General features: G+C 36.7%; 2 protein-coding genes across 5 annotated transcripts in view; one reads left to right on the top strand and one right to left on the bottom strand.

The window, feature by feature from the left end:
- The first annotated feature begins 6,323 nt into the window (after positions 1 to 6,323).
- Positions 6,324 to 12,578, top strand: LOC148851460 (ABC transporter F family member 5-like). The gene is made up of 9 exons (XM_088943771.1): positions 6,324 to 7,452; positions 7,930 to 8,271; positions 8,474 to 8,614; positions 8,731 to 8,910; positions 9,018 to 9,173; positions 10,842 to 10,943; positions 11,030 to 11,158; positions 11,841 to 11,945; positions 12,064 to 12,578. The coding sequence occupies exons 1-9, from the start codon at positions 6,574 to 6,576 to the stop codon at positions 12,157 to 12,159; spliced, it is 2,130 nt and encodes a 709-aa protein (XP_088799897.1). The 5' UTR covers positions 6,324 to 6,573; the 3' UTR covers positions 12,160 to 12,578.
- A 406-nt stretch (positions 12,579 to 12,984) lies between these two features.
- Positions 12,985 to 27,327, bottom strand: part of LOC148851461 (uncharacterized) — a 48,588-nt gene continuing 34,245 nt past the window's right edge. For all 4 annotated transcript variants that reach the window (XM_088943766.1, XM_088943768.1, XM_088943770.1 and 1 more), the window contains 12 exons: positions 26,945 to 27,034; positions 26,703 to 26,778; positions 25,758 to 25,854; positions 25,604 to 25,673; positions 25,331 to 25,507; positions 25,080 to 25,202; positions 24,754 to 24,837; positions 23,656 to 23,840; positions 22,747 to 22,885; positions 22,579 to 22,638; positions 21,393 to 21,464; positions 12,985 to 13,309 (listed from right to left, as the gene is read on the bottom strand). In XM_088943766.1, the coding sequence (XP_088799892.1) occupies positions 13,196 to 13,309; positions 21,393 to 21,464; positions 22,579 to 22,638; positions 22,747 to 22,885; positions 23,656 to 23,840; positions 24,754 to 24,837; positions 25,080 to 25,202; positions 25,331 to 25,507; positions 25,604 to 25,673; positions 25,758 to 25,854; positions 26,703 to 26,778; positions 26,945 to 27,034 (1,287 nt within the window). In that variant the 3' untranslated portion in view covers positions 12,985 to 13,195. The remainder of the gene's footprint in view (positions 13,310 to 21,392; positions 21,465 to 22,578; positions 22,639 to 22,746; positions 22,886 to 23,655; positions 23,841 to 24,753; positions 24,838 to 25,079; positions 25,203 to 25,330; positions 25,508 to 25,603; positions 25,674 to 25,757; positions 25,855 to 26,702; positions 26,779 to 26,944; positions 27,035 to 27,327) is intronic.

A 27,327-nucleotide genomic window follows, 5' to 3' on the forward strand; every position in this document is an offset into this window, starting at 1 on the left:
CTCGCCTTTCCACTCTTTTTAGATGAAAGCTCTTTTAGCATGCTTTGTGTTTGGGAAATCTCCAATACATGAGTTTAAGTGCAAATTCTGGTTTATTAAGTTTTGTTTTTATTTTATTTTGCTTGTTTGCAATTAGGGGTGTCAATCGACCGGTTTTGGTTTTGATCTAATCCGATCGAAATCTTATCAAATTGGATTTGAACGGTCCATTATAATTTTTGAATTAGGCCAATCCAAAATAAATTGGTCTGTATTCTTATTGGTTTGAATTAGACTTAAACCAAATTTTCAATAATCTGATCATGAGACCAAACCCTTGTCCAATTTGAAATCAATCAAAACTGAAAATAACATAATATTACTTTTATGAAAGTACTTTTACGAAAACATCTTTATAAAAGCACTTTTATGAAAAGTACTTTTACGAAAGCAATTTAATAAAAATACTTTTACAAAAGTACTTTTATGAAAGCACTTTTACAGAAGTTTTATAAAAGCACTTTACAAAATCACTTTAATAAAAACACTTCTACAAAAGTATTTTTATGAAAGCACTTTTATGAAATCACTTTTACAAAAACCTTTTACACAAGTACTTTTATGAAAGCATTTTTATAGAAGTGCTTTTATAAAAGCACTTTTATGAAAAATTTTACAAAAGCACTTTTATGAAAGTACTTTTTAAAAACACTTCTATGAAAGTACTTTTGTAAAAGTACTTTTCAAAAAGTGATTTTACAAAAGTACTATTACAAAAGCACTTTTACAAAAGTACTTTTATAAAAACACTTCTACAAAAGTACTTTTATAAAAACACTTCTACAAAAGTACTTTTTGAAAAAGTGCTTTTACAAAAGTACTTTCATAAATGTACTTTTACAAAAGCACTTTTCAATAAAGCACTTTTGTGAAAATATTTTTATCAAAATACTTTTACAAAAGTGCTTTTTCAATGCTAAAAGTGTTTTTATATAATTTTTGATATTTCATTTAGTTTGGATTGGATCCAATCCAATCCATTTACCTTTTAATGGATTGGATTGGGTTTGGTTTGTATTGGATTTGGACTGGATTGGTCCAGTCCATTTAAAAGTGGGCTCACATTGGACTAGATTAGGTTGGACCAAATCCATCCAATTGACGCCTCTATTTGCAACATATATAAAGTAAAATGAAACATAAAGCAAAATAAAGTAAAACCTAAAAGAAAGTGAATCAGAGATTTTTTCTAAAGGGGCGTTCCTTTTTTGTATTTTGAGAAGAGGAAAAGTTGGTTAATGAGATTTACAATCCCACCAATCAAGAAATTCATGTTCTTTTTCTTTTAATTTTTTGAGAACAAGGCTTAAATAACTTTCTCACATTGGGGAAGTTGCCAACACTTTGATGGAACAAAAATGACCCTTTTGATAATAGATTTTTATGGCTAAAATGGCCATTGTCTTATTTACTTGAGAAATAAAAGAACATGGGTAAATGCACTTACTCGAGTATAAACACTTACCTAGGTAAGTGCGTTTACCTGTGGATAAATAACTTAGGCCCCATTCGCTTTTCGGTAAGTTACTTACCCGGTTAAGTGTTTCCCAGGACCCAGGTAAGTGCATTTACCCATGTTCTTTTATTTCCCATGTAAATAAAGTAATGACCATTTTAGCCATAAAAATCCATTATTAAAAGGGACATTTTTGTCCCATTCAAGTGTTGGCAATTTTCCCCTCAAGTGGGAAAGTTATTTACCCACCTAGGAGATAGGTATCACTTACTCGGATAAGTGATACCCAGAAAAAATAAACTTTCTCTAGTCCGTACATAAAATTGAAAAAAGAACATGGGATTCTTGGTCATTTACTATTACTTCAGCATCCAAGAAAACTCGGACTGATTGGCATTGCAACGTTATGGCAGCTTCTAAACCCTTGATGACTACACAAAGCTCTGCGTCATAACTGTCAATGGCTCTGCAGGCTGACCCTTGGGCTGCAATGATCTACCTATCATCAGTTTTCTTGATGAAAAAACCAATGCCTGCGTTGTTTGTATGTTGATCATAAGATCCATTAGTGAATACTAGATAATGGTTCTTAGCTATTGGGCTTAGGGACAATGCCTTTAATTTGTCTTGACAGAGAGTGGGACATGAATCAACAATTATTTCATTTGCTTTGTCCACTAAAGAAACGGGATTTACATCCTTGTTTAGATGAAACTTCTTGTTGCGTGCCTCCCAGATCATATATAAGAGTACCTGAAATTTGGACAGAAAGCATCATTTGATATCTGCATTAAAAGATTGCCCAAGTGACTGAAGTCAATCCGAAATAAGTTGTTGTAGGTGTTCATCATTCACTATACTGGGGTTTATACCAAGTTGGGCTTGACACCAAACAGCTCTTGCAAAGTCACATTTGAAAAATAGATGTGAAAAGCTCTCCTCTTCATGATTGCAAAAAATGCATGATACCTCTGCATTTCTATTCCATGGTCTCAACTTACTTGTTGTGGGGACTCCTTTCCATAGAGCTTTCCATGCAAACACTTGGTACTTGAAGGGCACTTTGGTTTGCTAAATTAATGACCATTTAAAGGAGGAGGCAAAAGAAGATGGATTTTGATTGAGAAAATTCTGCTATGTAGATTTCACGGTATAAGCACCCAACTTATTTCTCTTCCAAATTAGCTTGTCAACACTTGTGGATGGTGTTATTTGTATAATATGCTCAATTGAATCTTGGGTAAATGACTTTTGAAATAGAGAAATATTCCATGTTCCGTTGGGGTTAAGAAAATGACTTACTTTGATATTACTCGTAACCCGTGGATGCAAGGTGGAAGGAATGCCTCTTCTGATGGTTGGGACCCAAGAATCAAAATAAGCATCTATATGAGTACCATCTTGAACTAACCACAGAAGGTCAGCTTGAATGTCCCTAAGTAACTTTTGAACATGCCTCCACCATGGTGATGTCCAACTACTATGCTTGGTTTTAAATGGGCTAGTGTGTAAGTATTTAATTTTTATATTACTTGCCCAAAGAGAATCAAGATTGGAGAGTAACTCATATTTGTTTACCAAACATTGCCTTGTTCACCAAATGAATATGTGTAGAGTGTTGCCAATGGATGACCCTTGCCACCAAAAGCTTCTTTGAATTTTGTCGATTGTAGTGGTTATTGTCTTAGGAAGCATTGTAGTGGTCATAATGTAGAGAGGAATAGATTGTGCAATTGGCTTTATAAGTATAGTACGTGCTACTTGAAAAAGTAATTTGGCTCTCCAAGTGTCTGTTATTGCTTAAATTCTTTCAACCAAATTTTTACGGTCAGATGAAACATTTTTAGAAAGCTATGACTTCGCACCCAAGTAAGTGCCTATATCCTTTGAGTATAACACATACTGAAAGCAATGCTTGATTTTGTATTACTTTTGTCCAAAATTTTGTTCAAACTCCATAATTATATCTTTTAGCCTCTTTACTTGTCTCAATTTTGCTTTTGAGTTCTGACTGCAGATGTTTTGAGTCCAGAGTCTCCCCAATTGCCCAATTAGGCACAGGCGCACAGCAGATCTTTTATTTATTCTTTTCCACATATTTTTCTTGATAAAGATTATTTGTAGATATAATAATTAGAGATAATTCTGTCTTTTTTATATTCGTGGACCGTTGGAGAATCTTGCAATTAGAGCAAACGTGGCAGAGAAAGAGGGTAGTATCGTCGCCCTGATATGATTGCCCGCGATCACCACCACAAGACTTGAGCTGCGGCCCGCGTTATCTACAACCAACTTATCTCTATAGAGACTCTAGTTGCCTCCGCCACACAAACTCAGACACCCACAGCGAAGCAAATGTCCTTGCTCTTCACAAAAATAACAAAAATGCCTTCGCCTCAGATAATACCAACTTATCAACCAAGTGAGATAGTCTACCACGAAACCATACAGCCATACAGCCATACACGTATGATATTCCTCGTGTGCATACAGCCAGCCATACACGTATGATGTATATACCAATATGTGGACGTGCTTTGGAGATAGGGCAGGCTCAATCTATCTTCCTTGCTACTTAGCAAAAAGAACAATAAAATAATCTTCCTTGCTTCAAATAATGGCTCTCCTTTCGACTAGCATGAAGACAATTGGTCTGCTTCAGATATCAACAAGCCCAGAAATCAGCTTGTTGATTTTACTCTTCCAATCAATGTGATTTTCCTTAAACAAAAAAAAAAAGAAAATACAATCCTTTTTGATAAAGAAAGAAAATAAAATCTTAGTCCATGAGAAAAGTCCACAACCTTTTTCTCAAAGTTGTTTCCAAAGAAAAGTAAGAGTATGCTTTCTTGTTGCTTTTAGTCATTAGATAGGGTATGAGCTATTTAATGGCTGAATAGTAGTTTGGGATAATTACCATAACTTAAATATTTTAGTTATTCTGCTAACCAATTCAGCCATTATCAAATGGCCCATTTATCTCTAAAGCTGTTGCAAAATCAAGATTGAATTGAGATCTTCTGCCAACACATCTCATTATGAGACTAGGACCTGCCATATATGAGATGTACAGTATGAGATTATGTTGGTAGAGGGTTGGAATGTGTTTTATTGGCAATTCATCTGGATTCATCAAGAATAGCGTGTAGATTGTAATATTTTACCGACCTATCTCATTTTTTTTAAATAAATGAAAGGTTTGTTAATAATTTTCCATTAACTTTTTATTTTTCTCTTATTTTCTATCTTTGGATCTAATTTATAGACTTAAATAAAAAATGAAAAATATAAGTATTTTTGTCAATCTTTGATTCTATGCCTCCTTATGCCAAATGATTTATTAGAAGAAAAAACGCATAAGAAAACTTATGGGTAACACTAATTTGTTCCAAAAATAAGGGAAGAACAAACTAAGGCCATGTTTGGGAGTGCTTATTGGAAATAAGTGTTTATTTGGGTGGGGACCACACCATTAAGCACTTATCGGTGTTTGGAAAATAAGCCTAAAATAAGTGTTTATTTTAAAAAGAATGGCTTATTTTTTATGCCCAAATTTTCAGTTTTTTTTTTAAGTGCTCATATGATAAGCACTTATTCAATTTTTTCTCCCATAATTGTCCCCAGTGAACTTTTAGAATACCAATTATACCCATTTACAAAAACAATTTTACAAAGACACTTTTATAAAAGTAATTTTATGAAAAATACTTTTACGAAAGTAAAACATTTTTACGAAAGCACTTTTATAAAAGTATTTTTTTTATGAAAGCACTTTTATAAAAGTAATTTTAAAAAAGTATTTTTATAAAAGCACTTTTACAAAAGTACTAAGAAAACACTTTCACAAAAGTACTTTTTATAAGAGCACTTTTATGAAATCACTTTATAAACGCACTTTTACGAAAGTACTTCTGTGAATGTACTTTTACGAAAAAACTTTTATAAAAATACTTATAAAAGTACTTTTATAAAAGTAATTTACGGAAGTACTTTTATAAAAGTATTTTACTGAAATACTTTTATCAAAATACTTTTATGAAAGCACTTTTGTAAAAGTACTCTTATAAAATCACTTCGACCAAAGTACTTTTATTCATTCATTTTGGATTGAATATTTTGAAAATTTTAAAGAAAATGAAGGACAGAAGAGTCACAATTGCTTATTTAAGTGCTTATTGGAGAAAAAGACCACCAAACGCCTTGAAAAAATTGGGTGGCAAATGCAAATAAGTGCTTATTTGAATAAGCACTTGTTTTTAAACGCTTATTCAATAAGCACTTATTTTTAACATAAGCACTCCCAAGCATGACCTAAAAATGGGTTTGGACATGTGAAATGAATATGAACAATTTTGCAAATCAAATTTAATATTGTGGTAGAAATTGAAATTTTGGAATAAACAGAAAAGAATTTATAAAAAAATTAACAAAGAAATTTTTAGGCTGCCTTGTTCTCCATAAAATGGATAAAATACTTTTAAGAAAAAATATTTCAGTTATTATTTTCACCCTCTTTATAGTAAAAGTTTTGCTTTCTTCTCATTTAATGGCAGGCAAAAATAAGTTTTTATTGTAAAAGAATTTAAGAAGTAGAGCAGAGTAAAGGAATAAAATGGGCTGGGCCAGCTGATATTTGATTTGTAGCGCAATGAGTCCATCAATGAGGGCAGATTTGTCTTTCAATTTGTCAATGGCATGACAAATAGTGGATTTCGTAATTTTGCACGACATAAGTGTCATTTCAATATATTTTAGAATTTCCATTTTTCTAAAAAAAAGGGAATTTCCAATAGCCCGCTATAAATCCCCATTTCATTTTATTCTTCTCTATTTCATGGTTCCCTAGTGGACGGGGAGTTTCTCTGCAACTCTCGGAGGAGTTCGAGAGAAATTCGAGTTGCCCTAATTCACCTTCATTTCTCATTTTCCTTTCCTCTAACTAATCTTCCACCTCTTGATTCTTTTCCTTGATTCGTTACAGTTCTAAAGTTCCCTCGTTCGAACTCTCTCCTTCCCCTATTTATCGATAGTTTCCATACATCTTTCATTCGAATTGTCGTTGGTTACAGTTTTCGAACATGGATTTAGCGAGTAAGATTCAGTGCATCGATCTTCGATCGAGTTTCCTCTCTGGTTCAGCTCTTTTAGATGCTCGGAAAACCAGTGTTCTACCTCGTTTTCGCCCCATTTCGGCGTCTCTAACCCAGAGCAGGCGAAGTTCTGATGATTTAGTTAAGCTTAATTGTGTGTTTAACCCTAGGAAGAAAAATCTTGGAGTTTCAGTTTCGACGGCAACAGTGGTGGCCGAAACCGCCATCGAAGATATAGAATCGCTGTTCTCTGAGACTTCTGTGGATGTGACTCAGCAGAAACGGATTAGTAAACAGTCGAGTGGTGGTGCTTCGAGTGTTTCTTCTGGTGTTAGGTTAGAAAACATTAGTAAAAGCTATAAAGGGGTGACTGTTCTGAAGGATGTTAGCTGGGAAGTGAAGAAAGGGGAGAAAGTAGGGTTAGTTGGAGTAAACGGTGCAGGAAAGACAACTCAATTGAGGATAATTACGGGCCAGGAGGAACCTGATTCTGGGAACGTAATTAAGGCAAAACCGAACATGAAAATTGCATTTTTGAGTCAAGAATTTGAGGTTTGTCCGAGCAGGACAGTTAAGGAGGAGTTCATGAATGCTTTCAAGGAGGAAATGGAAATTGCGGAGAGGTTAGAGAAGGTTCAGAAGGCACTTGAGAATTCGGTGGACGATTTGGTGCTGATGGGCAGGCTTCTGGATGAACTGGATTTACTTCAGAGGCGAGCTCAGGCCATTGATTTATATGAGGTTGAAGTGAAAATTAATAAGATGATGCCTGAGCTTGGATTCTCCATGGAAGATTCCGATCGGCTGGTGGCATCATTCAGCAGTGGTTGGCAGATGAGGATGTCCCTCGGAAAAATTCTTCTTCAGGTGCATTTATGTTTGATTCACTGAATCAGGTTTTTCGGATGCTTACAATACATGCATTTGTTGCGTAATCATTTAGTGCTGCTTTCTTCATATTTTAATTTAAAGTAATTCAGAATTTGTTGCAAGGCTCAGTTTGGAAGGAGTACAAATACAAATATGTAGAGTGCAAAACCTTGTTTTTCTATTATTTTGTATATATTTGTACTGTATGCACTTCTTCCAAACTAAGCCTAAGAAAACAATGTAGAGGCGAACCATTAGTAAATATTTTGAACATGAGCTGAAATTCTGGTAGTTTTTTCCTTCTTTTTCTTAAGTTCAACCAAAATTATCCATATGACTAAAAGTGAAAAGTAAAGGACTCTGAGCTTTGATTTTGTTCACTTGATAATGCACACGATTTGTATAAGCTATACTGGAGTATAAGCGTTGGTATTAGTTGACTTATGACAAATTATGAAACATGAACACCTGCAGGAGCCAGATTTATTACTTCTTGATGAGCCAACGAACCACCTTGATCTTGACACAATTGAGTGGCTTGAAGCTTATCTTAACAAGCAAAGAGTGCCAATGGTCATCATATCCCATGACAGAGCTTTTCTTGATCAGCTCTGTACAAAAATCGTGGAAACTGATATGGGTGTGTCCAGGACATATGAGGGAAATTATTCCCAGTATGTTATTGCTAAGGCAGCATGGATAGAAGCTCAGTATGCTGCATGGGAGAAGCAGCAGAAGCAAATTGAGCACACAAAAGATATAATAAACAGGTTGAGTGCAGGAGCAAATGCTGGCCGAGCATCCACCGCAGAAAAGGTATATCAGCATAATAAAAAGAATATATCATTTGCCAATTTGTAGTTTGCCTTTTCAATTCTCATATAAAAATTGCTTTAGATCTCCAAAACATCAAGGTTTCTGAAATGCTTTCCTTTTAACTTTTAGGTGTTACGTTCTAGAAATACAGGATTTAATATCTATTGCTTCATACCAACAATATTTGGAATTTTTCTAACAGAAGCTGGAAAAACTTCAAGATGAGGACCAAGTTGAGAAGCCATTCCAGCGGAAACAAATGAAGATCAGATTCCCAGAGCGTGGAAGAAGTGGAAGATCTGTAGTAACAATCAAGAATCTAGCATTTGGATATGAAGATAAGGTGGGAAATATATTTTAAACATAAAGAACACTATACAAGTGTTATATTGTGTTATCCTTATGTTGATTATTTTTCTCCCTTGTTTTTGCCTTTAATATCTTTTCATTTCTTGACAGGTTCTTTTCAAGAAGGCAAACCTTTCAATTCAAAAGGGTGAGAAAGTTGCTATTATTGGTCCAAATGGATGTGGAAAGAGTACATTGCTTAAACTCATTATGGAATTAGAGAAACCAGGAGGAGGTGAAGTTATAATGGGGGAGCACAATGTTCTCCCGAACTATTTTGAACAGAACCAGGTTTGTTAATATTAGTGATGATAAACATCTATTATTCGGATTATCCATGATGAATAACTCTTTAAACACGCTGTGTTGTTTATGATTAATTTATACTCTGATTTCAGGCGGAGGCACTCGATTTGGATAAAACAGTTCTTCAGACAGTGGAAGAAGTTGCAGAAGATTGGAGAATTGATGACATAAAGGGACTTCTTGGTCGTTGCAATTTCAAGGCAGACATGCTTGATAGAAAGGTGTCACTTCTGAGTGGTGGTGAGAAGGTAAACCAAAATAATCTACTTTGGTTGTCCTTTTTCATTTCATTTACATTCTACAATTCTGATTAACCTAAAAAGGAATTTCAGATTGTCCTGTTGTAAAAAAATCAATTCTCTTCCACTAGCCAATTTTTTTCTCCAAGTCGAACCACTGAAATCGTTTAACTTGTATCAAAAGCAATAAGCATTAGAGATGTACCTCGGATTAGAAAAGTGATAATAAAATATACAATTATGCTTTCATAATAAGTGCATAGTTCTTATCTTTCTCCCCTGTTCTTTTGATCTCCAGAATTACATTGGAGTTATGTGACTTCATCGCACAGATGAATGCCAATCAAATATTGCCATGAAATCCTAGCCCAACACCACTACAGTAGTTGCAGTCTGCCAACTATTGAACTTACCTAAATCCTAAACTAAGAAAAGTGGAAATACTAATAATCAGCCCTTCTGAGATGCAATTATCAAGTTGAGTTAGATTGAATTTAATTCTAATTTTGAGCCCTGGTGCTGTTTTGAGCAACCTCTATTTTGCCTGTATTCCTTGTACCACAGGTCGTACAAAATGTGATTACGTAGGTCAAACCCAATGACGGTGGGCCTTGGCGCAACAGTTGTGTTGCTCCATTTTAACCTGGGTGACCAGGGTTCAAATCTTGGAAAAAGCCTCTCTGTGTATCTACAGGGGTAAGGCTGGATTCATCTGTCCCTCCCCAGATCCCACATTGGCGAGAGCCTTGTGCACTAGGCTGTCCTTTATATATTCGTCTTGTGCAGTGAAGTAATTTTCGTTTAGAAAATTTAGTACAAGTTCTACTTTATGAAACTTGGTTTTTTGGATTTTAAGATATATGTCTTGTTTGGTAGACTAATTACCTTTTAGCACATTTGGTACAATACTCTCTTAATGATGCAGGAATAAGCTTGGCTTTCTCCATTGTGGACATATGCTTTCCATTTTGTAAATATTGCACCTTATATGTGCATTTCTTTTTTGATTTAGCCAACTCATCTGTCATTTTAATCACCTTTGGTTTTGTATTAATATTCATTAACCAGCGTTTTAACTGCTCAATCCTACTTTTGTTTTCTATTAATTATCATGCATTTGGCTTTTCGGTTTTATAACATTTAGTTTCAATGGGAAACAATAATCATCAATGCCAAATATGTATTGAGATATCTTTGATAAGATGCATGGTGTGCAATTACCATGAAGCTTTCTGTGAAGCTTGACCATACAGTTTTTCCTTGAAAAGAAATACATGTTTTATTATGTACTTGTGTAGCCACATTTATTTATGTTCTTAATTTTCATTTTATTTTTATTGCATGTTTTTAAAACTCTAATGGATAAGCTTAAACCAGAGAGAGGGAGACTTTTTTTCTCCACATTTTTTGTGGGTTAGTAATGATTTAACTATTGCCTATGCTATTTTGCAAGTCAATGAATAAAGTAGATTCATGATAGCTGTTGATGGCAACATTCTTTGCAACACTTCTGACCGCTCATCTATGAAATTGTTCATTGTTGTAGTTTTGGTGTCTTCATAATCTTGACAGTACCTATTGTCAGATAATGGGCTCATGATCATGACTTGTACCTGCAAATCTTATTGAGCCAATTTTCTTATTCAAAACAATTCTTTTTTCATTCTGTCTGGGTAGGCTCGTCTTGCCTTTTGCAAATTCATGGTGAAGCCATCAACGTTGTTGGTTCTGGATGAACCAACCAATCATCTGGATATCCCATCAAAGGAGATGCTTGAGGTATGACTTCAGCTGAACATCCTCCAAAGTTCCTTTTTTAATCTAGTATTCCCCTATAATATTATAACAGCTTGGTGTTTTAACAGGAAGCAATAGCAGAGTACAAGGGAACTGTCATCACAGTTTCTCATGATCGATATTTCATAAAGCAAATAGTTAACAGAGTGATAGAGGTTAAGGACAACACATTACAAGATTATGCGGGTGATTACAATGTAAGTCTGATATATTCCAAGGAATTTCCTTTAAAAATTGCAGTTGTCATATGTTTCTAAGCAATTCTCATGTCCGGATGGGAAAGGCTGTTCCAACTACTGCATTTGTGGTGGATGTGGGCATATGCAATGTATCCAATAGGTTTATGGTATCCTCAAATCAACTCAGCCTTAACCCCAACTATTTGTGGTCAGCCACAGAAATCCTATCCTGCCATTTTGCTCTACCAAGAGCCACCTAGTTAGAGTGTCTTAATTCTTTTTGGGAGAAAAGAGCATCCTAATTGCAGTGTGTTGTTGATGTGGAGGATGAAAGTCTGAAAAAAATATGGATCTGATGGGGTTATAAGCATCCAGTGATTGGTTTTTTATTTAACCCAAAAGGTCTACTTGGCAAGACCTAGGCCATTTGAGAACAGATGAATTGAATGACTTGTTGATTTACTTTCTGGTCAACAAGTTATTCAGGAGCTTGTAGGATCCTTAAGTAATGGCTGAAGCTAAAAGACAAAGTGATAAGCCACTTCAGCTATCATCAAATGGCCTCTTACTGATTGGTGTTATGAAGTTTTGTGTAAGAAACCCATATACATTTTCGATGTTTGATTGGAATCTTTACTGGGTTTCTTACTTTCTTATACTAAGTACAAATTCATTTGACACTATATTTAAAATTTTACAGTATTATCTAGAGAAGAACCTTGATGCTAGAGAAAGGGAGCTCCAACGTGAGGCAGAGCTTGAGGAGAAGGCTCCTAAAGTAAAAACCAAGTCTAAGATGTCAAAGGTACATGTTTCAATCATTATTATCTGTAAACTAGAAATTAAAACGGGAATTAGAAAATATGCATTAGTCCATGAAGGGAAACTATGGGGAAAATTCTGAATTTCTTCATGTATAACAGGCAGAGAAAGAAGCTCGAAAGAAGCAGAGAATGATGGCATTTCAGCAGGCAAAAGCTAAATCAAAAGGGTTGAAGAATGCAAAACGTTGGAATTGATGGATACCATTCTTTATTGCTTGACCCCAATCCACCATTGTATATCCAACCCCTCATGTAAAGGTTAACTGGCCAGACCAAAGCCCGACATTGGATCAATGTCTATATTATAGGGAATGAAATACATGCTCTCAGTGGATATTTTTATGTTAAGGTGGCAGCAGCTATGGCTGAGATGCTGGCACTGTGAAACGCAATTTCCTGCAGGGTTGCACATGGGCGTCAATTGCGGGTTCCCAGCAGCTATGGCTGAGAAGCCAGAACTGTGAAACACGATTTCCTGCAGAGTTGGACGGGTGTCAATTGCGGTTTCCTCATCCTTTGTAAAATTGTCCTCAATTGTTACTACCAGACTCGATACAAGCCTTCTTCATATTACATGAACTAGTTGAAATGATTTGGTCCATTTACCAGAAAAATGCATATACTAATTGGTGGGGCTTACCATACGCAAGAAACTGGGTGCTTGATCTAATGATCTTGGGCAACCATTAGATGGATTTCCTATGCACCAGAAGCCCGCACAATTTAATGATTTAATCCACAAATTAGAAAGATTTAGGGATCATAAATATTCTTGTAAGGACCAGTCAAATATCGGAAGGTGGCAGCACCTCGTGGTCTCGTGGCTTAGCCGTGCAGAGTGCAAAATAAATAGAACAAGGTTTGAACGCTTTAGCTGTTTAGCTGGCTGTGGAACAATAAGGTTCCACGCCAGTATTAAATACAAGGGGGGGCCGCATCTTTTTCAGTGGGGCCCATAAGTTTATGAACAGCTAATACGAATTTCTTATTAAGCCTGGGATTTTACCATTACAAATAAACTAAATTTCGAAGATCGACTAAATTTCTTATCAAGCATGTTTAATTTAATATACACATGAATCGTTTAATGCCAAAATTTTGGGATGATGAACTACATGTAAAACGCTATATTACAGGGTTTTTTTCTCTTTGAGCTTAGAAAGGTACAAAGAGAGATTCCAAGGGTAACACGAGCGCATTAGTGAATAAATAAGAACCAAAAATTACAAAGTTAATTGCCAAAGCCAAATGGTGATTTTCTCCTGCTTCCACCTTCTCCATACTGTTCGTTCCATTTCCTCAGTTCGTTCATGCTGGTAGCATCATAGGCAACTGATGCTCCTACCTGATAAAAAGAAAACATGACAAAAGCAGAAAGAAAACAAAATTAAAAAGTAGAGGGAAATGGGAGTAATAGTACTTCAAGTAGGTCAACCTGCTCATGCTTAGGTTTCTTAATCAAAGGGATAAAATGGCAGGGATTCCATTAAGATCAAAGATCAAGCATTCAATTCTTTTATTTGAATATTCATTCAATTCTTTTATCTTAGATCAGAAGAGCATGTCACCAAGGAATGGGTGCAAAACTGAATAGTGAACACTCACCAACAAGGAGATGCCATAGTCCACTGGTGAACTGATTAGCTGTATGTGTTCATATCAGTTAATAATCCATGAGGCATGGATAACCTAATTATGCCAAATAGAATTATGTTATAAGTTTATAAGTTTAAAAATTATGTTATAAGATGTTGAATTATATAAGTTTAAAAATTATCCAGTCCGCCCCTCCCAAATAGGGATTTTCACGGTGAGGAGGCATAAACAGGTGGGTAAGAGATGTGATCTCTGTTTAACAGAGGTGACGGAAAGGCTAACTAATCAGAACCGAGCCTTGGAACCAGATGGAACCCGCATTCCTTGTCAAGGCCAGACTGTTTCTGTATCCAACTCCAGCACTCCCAATCTTCCCCACCACAACCCAGATGGCGTGTCCTTTCGTTTTGTGATACTAACTGCTGCTTTTTGACTTCCGTGCCAAATACAGATCCCAACCCAGAGGCTGCAGCCCTTGAAGGAGGGGATGGGGTGAGAAAATAGAAGCGACAATGAGGGTCAGGAGAGAGAAGTAGGGAATGAAAGAGAAACAGAAAAAAAGAAAAGAATCCTGGAAATCCTAAGTGTCTGTTAAATAAAGCAGTGGTGGAAAACAGTCAGAAGGAAGGGTCAGAGGGAGTTAGAGTAGAGGGTTCTGAGGAGGAAGGAGATAGAAGGGAGGAGACAAAAACAGGGGAGGGAAGTAGAAAGTCAAGTGTAAGAGATGTAATTAGAGAGGATTCCGTGGCGGGTTTTGTACAGAAACTGGGGTGCAAATTGAAAGATCCAAATGCTCTCGAAGTATTTTTGAAAACAAAGAAAGAAGTAAAATCTAAAAGGAGAAGAATGAGTGAGGCTGAAAGGCTGCTAAAGGAGGTGGGAGGAGATAGAGGTTTGAAGGTTAAAGGAGAAAGAAGGAAGAGGAATAACTGAGGGCAGGAGGGTCTAAGGGGAAAGAAGATAGTTAGATGACGATCTTAAGCTCGAATATCAGAGGTTTGGGAAGTGCTAGGAAGAGAGCAGTAATAAAAGAGGCCATCAAGAAAACAGACCCAGATGTGGTACTTTTGCAGGAGACCAAGAGAGCAGATTTTGACATTAGGTGGGCAAGGAGTGTCTGGAGAGGCAAGGGGATTAGCTGGGCAGCTTTGCCTTCTTGGGGGTCTGTGGGGGGTGCTGTCACAATGTGGAAGAATGAAGTACTCATAGGTCAGGAAGAGTTAATAGGCCAATTTTCAATTTCCTTGAAGTTTAAACAAGTGGAGGATGGGTTTGAATGGATGCTTACCAATGTATATGGTCCAAATGATTACAGAGAGAGAAGGAAGTTGTGGGAAGAACTGGCTGATATAAGGGGAATATGGGAAGGGCCTTGGAGTCTTGGAGGTGACTTTAATGTTATAAGATTCCTGGAAGAGACAAATAGTCTGAGGCGGATGTCGACCTTGAGTATGAGAAAATTCAATCAATTTGTGGATGTTTACGAGCTTAAAGAGATCCCACTATCACATAGCTGTTTTACTTGGTCCAATCTCCAAGTGAACCCGATTGCTCTAAGCTGGATAAATTTCTATTCTCAAATGATTGGGAAGAACACTGGGGGAATCTAAACTCTAGAGCATATCCAAGGGTGACTTCTGACCATTGGCCTATTGTAATCTATAGGGAGGAAGTGAGAAGTACTGGTCCTGCTCCCTTTAGGTTTGAAAACATGTGGCTAGGACACCAGGGGTTCATAAAGAAAGTCAAAGAGTGGTGGCTAGAAAACAATCCAACAGTGAAATGGAGTGGAATGAGGTTTCATAAGAAGCTCCAATATCTGAAAGGCAAAATCAAGGAGTGGAATCTGTTAGAGTTTGGGAGATTAGAGGAAAGAAAGCAAATAGTGACTGCACAAATTGAGGACCTGGATGGCAAGGAAGAAAGGGGTTGTCTTATAGAAGAAGATAAAAAGATAAGATGGAAATTGCATAAACAGTTAGAGGATTATCTTCTTCAGGAGGAAATAAGTTGGAGACAAAAATCAAGGTGTAAATGGCTAAAGGAGGGGATAGGAATACCAAATTTTTTCATGCGGTGGCATGTGGAAGAAGAAGAAGGAATTTTGTATCAAGTCTGGAGATTAAAGGGGTTACAATATCCACCCAAAGAGATAGCAAGGGCTTTTGCAAATCACTTTAGGTCTATCTTTAGAAAACCCCTAAATAGTAGGGTGTGGATTAAGGGTATGGAATGGCCAACTTTGCAGATAGAGGATAGGGATTGGTTGGAAAGGAAATTTGAAGTGGAAGAGATAAGGGAGGCAGTGTTCTCTATGGATAGATCAAAGACACCAGGCCTAGATGGTTTTACGATGGCTTTTTATCAAGATTGCTAGGAGATATTAAAGGAAGATCTATGGACTGTGTTTGATGAATTCCACTCTAGAGGGGTGATCAACCCAGGGTTGAACTCCATTTTTATTGCACTGGTTCCTAAGAAGAGGAATGCATGTCACCCAAAGGATTTCAGACCGATCAACGTAGTCAACAACCTTTATAAGATTATCACCAAGGTGTTGTCCATCAGAATAAGGAAATGCTCCCAACAATTATAGCAAATAATCAAGGAACCTTTGTGAAAGGGAGACGGATAACAGATCAGATTCTAATAGCAAATGAGAGCTTGGAGGAGTTTAAGAGATCCAAGATAAAGGGGTGATATGTAAATTGGATTTGGAAAAGGCTTATGATTTGGTGGATTGGTCTTTCTTGATGGAGGTGATGACCAATTTTTGTTTTGGGGATAATTGGTGCAGATGGGTCTTGGGTTGTATCATGAACTGCCATTACTCCATAGTGGTAAATGGGACAGTGGTCGATTTCTTCCCAGCCTTGAGAGGGATTAGGCAAGGAGACCCCCTCTCTTCCTTTTTATTTACTTTGGTAGCTGAAGTTCTGGGGAGACTAATTTATAGAGCAAATTCCAGGGGCTTAATCAGAGGTTGGAGAGTTGGGAGGGAGCTTGTGACACTCACACATTTGCAATTTGCAGATGAGACCATACTCTTTTGTGAAGCAAGGAACCCTAATAGGATTAGAAACTTGAAGCTCACTACACGACTTTTTGAGCAAATGTCAAACCTTAAGGTGAATTTTGAGAAGAGTTGTATAGTTGGGGTAAATATGGGCGAAGGGGAGATCTCAGAGGCTGCGGACATCTTAGAATGTGCAATAGCAAACTGGTCCCTTATATACCTTGGTTTGCCATTGGGTGATAACCCTCAGAAAGGTGAGTTTTGGGTTCTAGTTGTGGAGAGGTTTGAAAAGAAATTAGCAACTTGGAAGAAAAACTATTTGTCTCTTGGAGGGAGAACCACTCTAATCAAGTCTACTTTAGCTAATCTTCCTGTTTACCTTTTGTCAATCTTTAAGATTCCGACAAAGGTGGCTAGTAGATTAGAAAAACTAATGAGACTTTCTCTGGGAGCCGGGGGAGGAGAAGGACCATAGGGTGTGGTGGGAGATGGTTTGTAGGAGTAAGAGGGAGGGAGGTTTAGGTATCGGGAATTTAAGGAATATGAACTTAGCTCTTTTAGGGAAATGGCTTTGGAGGTTCTCATTGGAGGAGGACAAACTTTGGGTGAAGATAGTGGAAAGTACTCATGGGGTTGCAACAAATGGATGGGACTCCATTCTAGCAAGGAGTACAAGAGCATCTCCTTGGAAAGCTACTCAAGCTATTCTACCTTTGTTCTCTCCATGGATCAGGTATGACTTGCACTCAGGCAATCTCATTAATTTTTTGGAACATGTTTGGATTGGGGACTCCTCCCTAAAAGACCAATTCCCAAGCCTTTTTGCCCTTTCCACTTTTAAAAATGAACCGGTGTCTTCATTCATTGTTCCTTCTAATTCTATTTCTGGGGTCGGTTGGAACTTGGGCCTGCAAAGAGATATCAGGGACATAGAGCTTGATGGTATCTCATCACTGTTATCCATTCTTGAAGGGGTGTTCCTAGAACCAACAAAGGTAGATAGTAGAATTTGGACTCTCACCCCCTCTAGTTCTTTCACTTGTGTCTCTTTCTTTAGTGCTCTCACACATTCTTCTTCTCCAGGCTTGTCTTTCCCTATTAAAAAGGTGTGGTGTCATCCTATACCTCCTAAGGTTGGGAGTTTCTGTTGGGAAGCCTTTCTGGAAAGAGTTAACACAACAGATTTACTTCAAAGAAAAAGACCCAATAGTTGTTTTTGTCCTCACTGGTGTGTCCTCTGTAAAGCTGATGGTGAGTCTGGATATCACTTACTAATCTCCTATCAGTTCACTAACATCATTTGGGAGTGTACTTCTTTGTTTGGGTGCAGGTGGACCCCCCCTTCGAATGTGCAAAGCCTATTCACATATATGCCATTTCGGCCAACAAAAAGGGCCAAGTTTATGTGGAGGTGTATGAGGGCTGCAGTCTGTTGGACTATTTGGGAGGAGAGAAATTCACAAATATTTATAGATAAGGAGAGAAGTTTGGAAGCAATGCTGGAGGTCATCCACATTAGGGTTATACACTGGCTGAAAACCTTGGCTTTGTTCGTAGAATTCTCAATTGATGAGCTGCAAAGAAAGTGGAAGGAGATAGCAGAACTTGTTCCAATGAGGAAGGCCTCAAATGTTTGTTGGATCCCCCCACCCCATGACTTTGTTAAAATGAACTTTGATGGCAGCAGCTTGGGCAATCCAGGGCCATCCGGAATAGGAGGAGTAATAAGAGTTGAACAAGGGAAACTGTTAGCTATGTATTCTGGACCAGTTGGGGTGGGAGATTCTTTGAAAGCTGAGATTCTTGCAGCTCTTGAAGGGATACAAAGAATCAAAGATATGCATATTAACAAGTTGATCATAGAAGAGATTCAGAAGTGGTGGTAAACTGGCTAAAAGAGGATAGTCTTAGACTTTGGAAGTACAGTAACGAAAAGAGGAAATTCAAGTGGTTGACTAAGGACATGGAAATCCAAAACAAATGGGCAAAAAGTGTGAACTCTTTAGCAGATGGTCTAGCTAGACAAGATGTGAATAGACATTCTATTTTTTGGGCTGTGTTGAATTTTGTTCTTTAATGGTTGTTCTTGGGAGCTAAGATGTTTTAGCCCCCTTGCCCTGTAATTTTCTCATATTTTTAATATTAATTCAATCCACAGTTATTGATAAAAAAAGGGATTTTCACAGTTCGGCTAACTGAACCGTGGGCTATTTTTATAAACCAAAACCGAACAGAAACCAACCAGTTGACTGGTTTGGCTCTTCAGTTTTTTGAATTTATATAATATAAATATATGTAATATTATATTATAAATACCATATAATATAATATTTATGAAAAATATATAGAATATATATACCAGCCAGTTTGATTAACTGTCGGTTTTTCATATTGGTTAACCAAAACCAAACCAGTACCTTCGGTTTTTCCAAAGCACCGAACTGACCGGTTTGGTTAACCGGATTTTTCAGTTCGATTTTATCGACTTGGCTCGATTTTTTATGAGCACCCCAACTCCTGATACCCCAGATAGCTGGGACCAACATTTGTTAATGGACTTTTTTCATAAGTTCATAAATTATAAGATTATTGTACAAAAAAAAATTAGCTAGTGTGCAAAAATGTTTTTTCATGAGATGAAAATAACTATGCCCCCCGTGAGAATTGGCATGTTTCTTATTTAATGACAGCTCCCACAAAGTGAGAGGTTGAGGTTACCTTTATATATCTTGACACCATAGTAGAACCCACAGAAAATAGAGCTTCAATCAGTTGTAGGATGCAAAATCAGCTAATGTCATACATCAAACTACTAACCATCTTTTTATACCATATAAATGATTTATTTTCTTTTTCATCACCATATGTAACCAAACCTTCTAATGGCTTAAACCACCTAGTTTTCTCTTCTAACATATAAAACTACTAAACTTCTGGTAGAAGGTGGGAAATGCTCATAATAACAGATGGTCAAGATCGGAAGCATTACTCCAATATTTTGTTACTTTGAACTTTGTGCACAGCTCTTTGATCTAGTGGGGCAATAATCTTTAAACTTGCAATGGAAAATTCCCAAATTCCATCTTTCAGAAAGAAAAAGGAATAAAGACAGAAAAGACATGGCTGAACTGCTGAAGGAGTATTCTTGGACTGTTGATCGAGTCTCCAGAGAAATTACTGCTTGCTAATGTAAGAAATCCTGGAATTTTGGAATCAACCTAAATTTTGGATCAGGAATTTAACAGGGTTGTGGGACTCCCTCCTTATGAGGTGGGGCCCACACCTAGTTAAGTACAGACAAATGGACAATGAATGAAAAGAAAAGGAGTTTTTACTCTCCCATCCCTATTATCTCGTTGGAGACTTTTGGGGTTCTTGAGAAGGCAGGGTTTTTTCTTGGAGGTTTTTGTTCATTGTTTGAGAAGGAAAGCTGCTATGAAAGGGGTACAACTTGGGTTGGCCGGAGTAAGCATTTTACACTGCTTTGGGCAGAGCCAATTGAAATTTCAACAAAAGCCGAACCTGAGCCAAAGTTGCATCCACAGCAAGGTTTGTTGTTGTTAATCATCTCCAAAATGTTATTTCCATTTTCCAATAGTGGTTATTCATCTTTGAGGTGAGAGGTTCATTTTGTTGATTGTTAACCACCATTTTGGTGAAGAGTTTCCCTTTGTAAGAAAATAAAATTTATTGAAGAAAGAAAATTACAAGGTAACCAAGTCACCCAAGGGAAGAAGAAAAAATTCGGACTCGCACCCACACCCACACATATGCCCACAACATTCAAAGAGAAACAAAGGAAAACAAATCCCATCAAATATTGCCAATCCAACTACTTGAAAGAAACAAAAAAGAACAAAAACCCCAAACCAAAACTAGCACAGACACACATTCAAAGAGAAACAGAGGAAAATAAATCTCATCAAAATATTGTCAATCCAACTACCCAAGAGAAACAAAAATTGAACAAAAAAACTCTACTACAAAAAAACCTCTTAGTTCTCTTTTATTGTAGAACCAAGAGGGTTTCTCTTGATGTTTGATATATCCATTAGCTGCTGCTAGAGAGGAGATTTGTATTCCTATTATCTTGTCATAATGGAGATTTATGAATTAGTGCCTTGTGGTTCTTCCTCTTCACGTTGGAGAGGTTTTCCATATTAAAAAATTAAAAAAAAAATCGCTATTTTGTGTTTGTTCCTTGTTGTAATGATATTTTTTTGGTTGTATGTGTTTTTTGTTACTATTATTTCATGATCTGTAAAGATTTGAGTTGCTTTGGAACAAGCAAAAAACAGTATTCAGGTTGAGCAGTGCAAAATAGAGCATTGCAACTTCTGGTACTCTGTTTCGCACAGTAAAGTGTATTGTTGACCCCATTGTACTCTTTTTCACACAAATATAGAGTATCAGAGGACTTTCTTGCTTCCAAGTGTTTTGTTAGCCACTTTTTATTGAGGTATTTGGGACCTACAGAGAGAGAGTCATATACTTAATCCACCTCCTATCACCTAAGGCCAAAATACATGCCAATATCTCATACTGTAAATCAGGCTAACCTTAATCATACCTACTGAAATTTCTCGACATATTTCTATTCATCCAACTAACTCAAAACACTCGACCAAATAAGAAAGCATTTAAACACATTACCAATTTCATTAAATACAAAAATAATTTATTATCTAATTAAACGAATGAGGTGGAAGGACAACTACTTCTCTAGATATAATAAACACATACTACATATACATCTCCTAAGGTTCATTATTTAAGAACATCAGAGCATAGAAGGGAAAATAAGAAATTTATGTACCTTTGCTTTTGCATGAATGAAGTCATCCAAAATCAGTGGTCTAAGAGTTGGAGTTATGTTATTTATGCCTCCCTGCAGAGAAAAGCAAACAAATTTTAAAATGCTTGTACAATCAAAATGTTAGTAAAGATCAAAGCTAATGACTGTGTCGAACGCCATGGTGGTTCCGTAGTAGCACATCTGAAGCTATGATACCCAGATACCAGTACAATGCATCCATATCGTGTCAAATACTTCATTTCTTGGGGTAAATTTCTCATGCAGACACATCCGGGTAAGATAGATCTAAAAGAAGTTAATTGCCAAGATTTCTTTGCAAAACCACATCTAAAAATTTGAGGGCACCAATTAGTAGTTTATTTTTTCTTGATAATTGAGAGCACCATTAGTAGTTAGACAAGGCCTTTCATCAGATCATTGTGTATTTTCATCCTTTGCTTCAACTGCCATCTGAATTTGTTTCTGGAACTTCTCTATGGCAGCCAACATAGGGAATGAAAACACTGAGTTGGTAATGTTTGATGTAAAGCCTAGAAGTTGATTTAAGGAGGAAGCAGATCCAACCATCCCCTAGAGGCTGTTTCTGACTTCTGAGTCAAAAGTGCTCATCTGATATGAAAGGAGGAACCAGTGATTTTACACCCCTTAGAGGTACATGTTTGGAGGTGTCCCCCAAATAGAAGTGCTACTAGAACTAAGTTTACTCAAGAAGCTCACTTCAAGGTTCAAAATCTTGATACGATACACCCCGTATCGGGCATATCATATCGTATCTTTGGGGATCCGATACACCTTAAAAAAAACTAAAACAAAAGTATTTACACGTGTATCTAAGTGTCGATACACCTCTGCCGATACACAGAGGCGTATCGATACTTTGAACCATGGTTCACTTATAACATAGCTTTCTTTTTCTCGTTTACCAACAAGGTTTCCTAAGCCAATACCCAATGGTGGTGGCAAGTAACATTCACTTATGTTTTTTCCTTTACTGTTTCTATTACCAAGAACGAAATTTTGGATTCTGGATCTCCCAGTCCAACAAGACAATGTATTCTGTGTTTATAGTTAAGAATACATCTGTATGTTTACTATGCACCAGGCTCTGATGTGGAATGAGATAGGTTGGATGTAAATTTTTTATTGAGGACATTAATATTGAGCATAAAAATTCGAAGGCTCTTACCTTCTTTTCTTCTTCAAGAAGTTCTTGGACAGGCCTATATGCTGCAGCAATACAAAGATTCTGTAGAAGAAAAGGTGTAAACAAAATGCAAGCAAATGAAGAAAAAAAACAACAAAAAAAAATGCAAACCATGACTCTACAAGAAAGGTACTAGCATTGGCATGTCACCTTCAAATCACTCCCTGAATATCCTTCAGTTGCATTGGCAAGTTCATCAAACTTAAAACCAGGCTCTAGGTTCTCTTGGGCAAGAAATATTCTAAGAATCTTCATCCGGTTCTGAGCATCCGGTAGATCAACATATATCCTACATCAGAACCAAATATTGTCAGAAATCTTTTAGCTTTGAGCATATGATCACACTCATGAAGTTAAGTACATCCCCTGGTGTGGGCCAAATAAAGAGAAAGAAATAAACAAAGTTTTGGCTGATAAGAGTGACTGAGAAAGATACTTCTGATTCCCTTTAATTTAATCTGTGCATCATTGATGCAACAAAAATTAATTCTGATAGATTATCTATCCTAACATTGTGTGGGATAATTCTGAACAAAACCATTATGTAATCCAACACAAGACTAATTGACTAATGAAGCCACTCATTTATCACCCAATCAACAAAATTCTTAAATCCAATTTTCAGGGTTTTCAAAATCCAACAATTTCTGTCATGTGAAATCGCCACATGCTTGACACCAACATGTATAGACATATCAAATGATGGGACCATTGTTTGGTGTAATTGTAAAATCTCGAACTGACAAGCATGAGAACATGGATTCAGTTCTAAGACTAACCACTTTGTGCAAAAAAGAAACGCCAAACGTCAAGTCTGTATCCAATCCACTCCCCCTCCCAAGACTGCAGATAGCTGGGACCAACATTGGGTAACCCAATAGCCTTTCTTATCAACATACCAATGGAACAGAAAATACTGTAAATCCAAATAACCAATACAATCTACAACTTAGATGAGACCTACCAAATTGTGAGTCTGGCTGCTATGCTTATCAGCTTTGTGCAATACATGTGTGTCTTATATTGTAGGGGTGTACTTGAAAAATGTAAACAAATTACCTTCTTGGCAAGCGACGGATAACAGCATCGTCAAGGTCAAATGGTCGATTTGTGGCACCAAGGATGAGTATTCTTTGGCTGTCTTTTGACCTTAGTCCATCCCAAGCTGCCATAAATTCATTCCGCATCCTTCTAGTTGCTTCATGCTCAAAAGCTCCACCACGGGCACCAAGCAAACTATCAATCTAAATGGATTCAATGACAGAGAAGACAACCTACCTTTAGAATATAACTAGTGAAGAATATTGTAGCCAAGCATGGCATAAGCATTACATTGTTGAGACTACAATTATTATGCAATCATAATCAGGAAAAAATCTGAAACAAAGAAACTACAATATCTAAGCAAAAGGTTTAGGTGGGAAACCAAATATATTTATGCTGGAAAACCACTTCTATTCTATCCATGTCCAGGAATGGCATGCTAAAACTGGATTATATGATAGTTAAGCACTCCCATGAATCAGGACAGTGTTAGGTCCATGGCCTTATCAACAATAACACCATATATTGGACCCTGCTCTTTGTAACACTAGTTGTTAGTTTTAAATTGAAAAGAAAAAATAAATTTTCTAGAAAGAAATAAGGCATAATTTCTGGTGGAATCTTTTAGTTCACCAAATAACCTGTCATTTTGAAGATTCTTGACTCAAATAGGAAAAAAAATCCACCAGCCACCACCATTTTGCTGAGGTAATATGTGCAGGATGTAAAGTGAAATCCTGGTTACTTTTAGTTCATATTTCCTTTGTTTCTCTTTGTTGGAGAGAAATAAGATGGAAGTAAAATGGAAGTAAAATGGAAGTAGAATACAATTTTGCATTACTTTTTCGGATGCAAACTTTGCACCTGATGGAGATGAAAATATTGTGGTCCCAGTGTAAATTTTAACCCCTAGAGGTGCAAAACAAAGCAAGAGAAAGCATGAAGCAGATGCAAAATTTAAACCTGGTCCATTTTTGCACTTGAAAACAAACACAGCCAAAGGTGCTTCCCCAGTTCCCCCTTTTTGTGGCACATATCTCCATAAACAAGTGTTGTAAACTATGCAATTTAGATATTAAAAATTTTCTTAAGATTATTACAGAGACTACTCACCTCGTCAACAAATATAATGACAGGGGATAAGCGGCTAGCAAAGGAAAATAGAGCCTTCGTAAGCTTCTCAGCATCTCCAAACCACTACTTGACAAAAAAACCAACAATTAATATATACCTATGCACAACAAAAACAATCAAGATCTTTTTTTTCAAGACAACTCATGGTGCCAATAAAAAACTAGAAATGTAACATCAACACATGTATATGAAAATTTCTTTCACAAGTCATAACCAATTAACAGCAACAGGATTGATATAGGTAATATGCATCTAGAATAGCTTTAAATTGAAATCACCAGAGAAATCAAAACTTTCTTAGGTACCTTTGATGTAAGCGTTGAACCAGTTATGCTTATAAAATTGGCTCCAGCCTCCGTTGCAAGTGCTTTGGCAAGAAGGGTTTTCCCAGTTCCTGGAGGGCCAAACAATAATATCCCTTTGCAAGGCTGGAACCAGTTTGACAGAATTGTAACTAAGCTAGAATAATCATTCCTAGATGTACAAAAAAGTAGCTAAAAATATCTACAAGGAAAAAACACAAAACGATAAGAAAAGAAGACAGCAAACAGTTTACCCGCAATAGGTTTCCATGAGAGAAAAGCTCTGGTCGCCTCATTGGGAGACTGACGAGTTCATTTAGTGTTGTCTTCACATCCTCAAGAGCCCCTATATCATCAAACTTGATCCCAATTTCCTCTGGAGGAACCACCGCTGAAATGAAATTGCTCTCATACTCATCCTTTGCAAGGCCCTGCCTTAAGTTGTACATGTTATTGGCAAGCACAGTAAACACCATTCACTCATCCAAGTATAGGTTTTGTAATGAAGATCCAATTAAAATACAAACCTTCAAACTTTGTGAAGGCTTTTTGGATATCATCTCCTGCTCCTTTAACCTCAAGATTGCAATTTCCAGGCTTTGCATGAAACATAACAGGAATCAACTTCAACATTATACTACAAAAGAGTAGTAAATGGTTTAAAAGTAAGGGAGTTATTACCTTTCACGGGGCACATTTAACCTTTCCCCCTTTACTAAAGGAAGAATACAGGTTGACAAGTAGTGATTTCTAGCCCAACCAATGACTTTCTCAGCTTCTGCATAACACATGACAAAGGTGAATACAGATTTACATGATTCATATAAAAGTAATAAAACACTTAAATTTCAAGGATGAGATTCATATGGTTAACGCCTTAACAGATAAATAAGATAGTCACTGTTCACCAACTTGCTTTAGTTCGCTATAGAACTAAGACAATGAGGAGATTTTCCATATCTAGCATCAGATTTTTTCCAATAATAACCTCAGCAAGTTGAAGAATATAGTGGGGCTCCAAAGCAGGAAGAAATAAAATGGTAGTATCAAATCGTTGGTTTGTGGAGGTGGTAGACCTCAGATAGAGGAGAGAAATCCAAGGAGAACTGGAAGAAAGAGTTATAGCATTGCAAGATGGAACCATTCTCCTTGGAATATTAGAAACGAGCAGAGGATCTATTTGATAAGTTGTTTGGGAGATCCACTTCCAAACAATATGACCTGTTTTCTGTGGTATGGAGAAGTACATCAAAGTTTATAATAATTAGAGTAACAATTTGTAACCATTCTCTGAATCCTTATGTTCATTTGTCAGAATTACCCCTCATATCCTTACTTAGCCATTTTGCCCTTTATTTGTTATTAAGGACTAGGATTGGATTTTTGGGAAATCATTCTGGAGAGTCCCAAGCATTTTATTTGGCTTTCCCTTGTCTCCTACTGGATCCCCTCTCCCCCATCAGGTGTATCTACCATATTTTATCAAGATCATCACCTAAACTTTGTCCCAACCCATACTATTCCAAAAAAGCACCATTGTTTTGTCAGCAATCAAATTCAAGAAACTTAAAAGATGAAGTACATAAATCCAAAACATGAAGAAGCGATGGCCACTTAGTTTCTTACTCTGCTTTGTCAGGATAATACCATCAGTATTTACATGTAAAAGGTCCATGCACAATAGCTCATGCTCCTCTAGAACCTGCATTTCACAATTAGTCAAGAAATAAACCCAAAAGATAAGTTCATAAGTTAAACCTAGAAACAGATTTTGAGATAAAAGGTATCCATAAATCTATGTAACAAGTAGAATATAAAGATTAACATTTACTTGCCAATCAACTGAATGCTAAGAAGCATCTCCTTACCTGATGTAACTCATATAAATTACTCCGTGAGATCACAATTCTCCTGTCCTCTTCAATCTGTTTATTGAATGTTCTCAGGAGTTCCTCTTCCTAAAAAGTATAAACAGCTGTGAACAGTAAATTTAATGTATAAACAACTTAGAAGCATATCTCACATATTAAAGAAGTTACAGTAGAAGAATGAGAGGTGGAAATTAGCTGTCATCTCTAGTTTGCAAAAGAAACACAAGCATATCATGTCTGTTTCATCTTTGGCCTCATTCATTTGAATCTTTATAACTTACCCGGGTAAGTGCACTAACCCAGGTAAATGTTTCTTGGGTAACATTTACCTGGCTAAGTGCACTTACCCATGTTCTTTTGGTTTCCAGGATTCCCAGGTA

The sequence above is a fragment of the Nelumbo lutea genome, chromosome 5, assembly GCF_056320005.1.
Source record: "Nelumbo lutea isolate HS-2025 chromosome 5, American lotus-T2T, whole genome shotgun sequence".
In the NCBI taxonomy this organism is placed as follows: domain Eukaryota; kingdom Viridiplantae; phylum Streptophyta; class Magnoliopsida; order Proteales; family Nelumbonaceae; genus Nelumbo; species Nelumbo lutea.